This window comes from Gossypium hirsutum, chromosome A05 (assembly GCF_007990345.1).
Source record: "Gossypium hirsutum isolate 1008001.06 chromosome A05, Gossypium_hirsutum_v2.1, whole genome shotgun sequence".
NCBI lineage: Eukaryota > Viridiplantae > Streptophyta > Magnoliopsida > Malvales > Malvaceae > Gossypium > Gossypium hirsutum.
Window position 1 is genome coordinate 98,230,517 of NC_053428.1, and position 4,683 is coordinate 98,235,199.

General features: G+C 35.1%; 1 protein-coding gene across 1 annotated transcript; it reads right to left on the reverse strand.

Moving 5' to 3' along the window:
• Positions 1-687: 687 nt before the first annotated feature.
• On the reverse strand, positions 688-1,221 carry LOC107960987 (uncharacterized). Its single transcript, XM_016897230.2, has one exon. The coding sequence runs from the start codon at positions 1,219-1,221 to the stop codon at positions 688-690; it is 534 nt and encodes a 177-aa protein (XP_016752719.2).
• Positions 1,222-4,683: the final 3,462 nt, after the last annotated feature.

The following is a 4,683-nucleotide window of genomic DNA, read 5'->3' on the forward strand; positions in this document are numbered from 1 at the left end:
TCATTTCCATTCTCATTCCTATTTCATTTAAATTATATTTTTTTCAATTTAATTTTTTTTCTCATTTCATTTATATTATCTATTTTTCCATGCAAATTTAATTTTTTTTCTCATTTCATTTAAATCATCTATCTTTCCATGCAAATTAATTTTTTTTCTCAATTTATTTAAATTAAATTTTTTTCTCATTTCATTTAAATTTATCTTTCTTTCAATTTTAATTTAATTTTTTCTCATTTCTTTTGAATTAATTTTTTTCCTCATTTCAATTAAATTTATCTTTCTTTCAATTTTAATATAATTTTTTCTCAGTTTATTTAAATTAATTTTTTTCCTCATTTCATTTCAATTTATCTTTCTTTCAATTTTAATTTTAATTTTTTCTCATTTCTTTTAAATTAAAATTTTTCTTCATTTCATTTAAATTTATCTTTCTTTCAATTTTAATTCAAATTTTGTCTCATTTCTTTTAAATTAATTTTTTTCCTCATTTCATTTAAATTTTTCTTTCTTTCCTTGTAAATTTAAATTTTTCCTCAATTCACTTATATTATTTTTTTTCATTTCATTTAAATTATCTATCTTTCCATGTAATTTTCATTTTCTTCTCATACCATTTATCTAATTTTTCATATATTTACAATGTTTTTACAAGAACATGCGCTCAATAATATATCATTTGTCATCTTAGAGTCTGGCATTACGAGACGATTGACCGAAAACATAAACACGATGTGGGCATGTTGATCGGTTGTATCCGGATGTTCGACACACAGTGCATAGTTTGGGTTCACCCGTCTCCTTGACATCCATGTCATTTTGAATTCTTGTCGATTGTGGTCGACCTTTAGGATGTCTACGGAGACTACGGTCAGACACCATATTGAAAGTAGGCGGTAGAACTTCCCAGTTGGAGACATCGGGCGTTACAGGAAATTTGTTCCCCCATATACGCAGTGTGCGTTGCAACGTGTAGATTTTGTCTATGAATTTTTCAACATTTAAGTTTGCTCTAGCAGGCGCTGCATGAACATGCGCACACGGATATTGAAGAGTCTGAAATATCTTGCACTCGTATCGCTTGTTTCGCAGATCAACTGCGTACAACCTAGTTGGAAGACCCAAACGACGGCCGATGTACTCTTTAACTCGGAAATTCTCCAAGTCGCACGAATACAATTCTGCGTTCATTGTTTGTGTCATTTGACTATTTACCGCCATGGCCTTTCGAACGACCTCAACGTACACGTGCCCGGCCTCGATTGGCTTAGCTTGTCTCAACCCTATCCTAGGCATCAATGAGGCCAACCTATAGAATGTTGCCGAGAAAATAGTAGAAATCGGGAGATGGCGTGTGCACTTCAATATAAAGTTGACCACCTCTACCAGGTTGGTCGTCATTTGCCCATACCGAAACCCCTCATCTTAACTTTGAGTCCATTGCCAATTCTCCATGCTATCCAACCATTTTAGGAGATCTGTTGGTAAAGATGACATCTGAGATTCAAACCTCGCAAACCTCTAACTAAATCTTTGCGGTTCTAACTCATGAGCTGCATATTAATTTGAAATCATCATTTTAAAAACAACAAAAACTTTGAAAAGTAATTTTTGAAATAAATACAAACAAATTTTTTTTATCCATGTTCACAAGTTCTTTTTTCCAATCTTTATGCTTATAATCTCTGTGGAAGTTTGCCGCAATGTGTCAGATGCAATAAACAGACCTCCACGGAACCCTCTATCGCCTTATCAAAGCAAGTAATCCTTTTGATCTATCTAATATAAGGCAAATATTGTCTTTTTTGACAACGTGCCTCTGCAGATTTCTGAGAAAAATTCCCAAGACTCGAAGCACTCACACTCCACGATGGAAAAAGCGATCGAAAGTATATTTCGGTTGCAGTATTGTGCAAAAACAAGGAGTATTTGCGTGTATTTTCCGTACAACCATGTCCCGTCCATCTGCACCATCAGCTTACAGTGAAGGAAGGCCCTAACACACGGCTCGAACGTCTAAAACAATCGGTATAAACTTGTTTCTCCACTTGTATCTCTAAATTCGGGCCTTTATACGGTAATGTTTGCAAATTAGTCATTGTCTCGGGCACATGTCCTGCATCCTGGATATCCAACCTTGAAGCTCGTTGTATGATGCATCCCAATTACCATACAACTCTACCATCACTATGTGCTTTGCCCACCACGCCTTTCGGTATGACACTTTATACTTGAATCGAGCTTGTATGTCCGCAATAAGGACCGGTAACTGAATGGTGGGCGACTCTTTCACCAAAGAGATGATGCAGTTGCATATAGTTTTTACATCTAACTTTCCATGGTCTTATGACATACGAGCGGACGTGTATGTGTGTGGACCTTCTAGTTTCCTTGTTATCCATATCTGTGTCCACTATATTAACATGGCTCGGACACGCCATTTATAACCACTTGACGCTTTCCAACATTTTCTTATATACAAAGACTGCGTCGACTTCGTTACTTTATAATCCACACCTAACTTCAAGCTAAGTTGTTTTATAGCATGTAAACAGTCTTTTTTGTTATCGAATTGTTGTCCTACAAACAATTCTTTATCGCTAAATTCATCATCAAGTAGGTGAGCCAGCATAATATTTGAATATTTCGGGAACTCGCGTACAAGAGCCGTATCAAGATCGACATCGGTCATGAAGGACCCTGGATTATTTCTTATAACTATACCAGGGCCCGTGTTCCTGGCCGAATGGGGGTTTGCATTTTCACCCTCCACCGGCCTTTACTTGTCTATGTTTTTGGGGATGTCATCCAAATCGGGGTCACTGAAATCATCGTTGGGATCAATGTGGGACTGATCATCATTATCAGACCCTTCATAACCATCTATAGTGCTAGCTTGCTGGAATTACAACTTGAATGGGATCCAGTTCAACTATCTCCGTAAACAACTCAACCGGGCTGGGATTTTCTATCTCGGGAGGGCAATAAATTACTATCATTGTCCCTAGATCATCATCATCTTCAAGCTCTATTTCTGAGAACTTTAGCGAATCTGTTAAAACCAAAAATTTGTAAAACAGTCTCAACGTTTGCTTTCAGCAACGGGTTGCTATCTTTGTACTGATTTTTCGTTTTAAATCCGCCAGCAAAACAAGTTTGTTGAATCTCATTCTTATTTTTTTCGACTTTGAAATACACATCCTTCTTCAGTTGTATTTATCATTTCTCCATGGAAATGACCATAAAGAAACAAAATTTAGGAACTCATCTTAAAAAATTTTTGCTTCCGTCTCGACAAAGAAAAAACTAAAATTTTTAATCTCAATTTTCAACTAATAAAGCAAAGAAAAAGCAAACAAAAATTCAAATGGAAGATAAAATACCTATATATATCTGATGATAAATTTGGTGCCAGCCATTGCATGACCAGCACCATTTTTTTTACATCTCTAGTACCGGCCATCAGTGTACCAAAGTAAAAAAAAATTGCATTGAGATAGGAAAAAAGTACCTAGTGCCAGCCAATACGTGTTCAGCACCCAAAAATTTGATTTTTTTCTAGTCTGGTGCCACCCGTTAGAAGGCCAGAATGAAAAATTGGAACACGAAAAAATTCCCTAGTGCCGGCCATTAGAAGGCCAGAACCAAAATTTTTTTTTACTGGTCTGGTGCCGGCAATCAGTGTAGAAAAGTAAAAAAATTTAAATTGGGACACGAAAAAAGTCCCTGGTGCCGGCCATTAGAAGGCCAAAACCAATTTTTTTTTGAAAAATTACTGGTCTAGTGCTGGCCATCAGTGTAGAAAAGTAAAAAAAAATTGCATTGGGAGACGAAAAAAGTCCCTAGTGCCGACCATTAAAAGGCCAAGAACGAATTTTTTTTAAAATTATTGGTTTGGTGCTGACCATCAGTGTAGAAAAGTAAAAAAAAATTTGCATTGGGACACGAAAAAAGTCCTTGGTGCCGGCCATTAAAAGGCTAGAACCAAATTTTTTTTATTGGTTTGGTGTCGGCCATTAGTGTAGAAAAGTAAAAATAATTTGCATTGGGAAACAAAAAAAGTCCCTGGTGCCAGCCATTAGAAGGCTAGAACAAATTTTTTTTATGGTCTGGTGTTGGCCTTTAGTGTAGAAAAGTAAAAAATTTTGCATTGGGACACGAAAAAAGTCCCTAGTGCCGACCATTAGAAGGCTAGAATAAAAAAAATTACTAGTCTGGTGTCGACCATTAGAAGGCCAGAACAAAAAAAAATTGTTTTTTTACTAATCTGGTGCCAGCCACTAGAAAGGCAGAACAATTTTTTTTAAAAATACTTATATTTTTATATACCAGTATAATACGATTTTAAAAAAATATCCTGGTGCCGGCCATTGGATTCCCAAAGTCAAAAAAATTAATTTTTTAAAGTCTGACACAATTATCAGGCAATATGGGCCAAAATATTAGGTGATGCCGAATATTGGGTACCCAAAATCCCATTCTACTATTCATTTCAAGTCATTTTGATGATTATTTTTTAACCTAAGTAATTTTTGTAAATATAAATTTAAGTAATTTTTGTAAATATAAATTTTTATAGGTCAATTTAATAAAATATCCTAGAAATCATTGGACTTTAGCAAAGCAAGGTTCCATCAATAAATAAAAGAGGTAGTTTTGAGGGATTTTCATTTTCCAAAGTAG

What these genes read in the sequence shown, in the direction of transcription:
- LOC107960987 (XM_016897230.2), bottom strand. Translation starts at nt 1,221, where the DNA reads ATGGCGGTAAATAGTCAAATGACACAAACAATGAACGCAGAATTGTAT.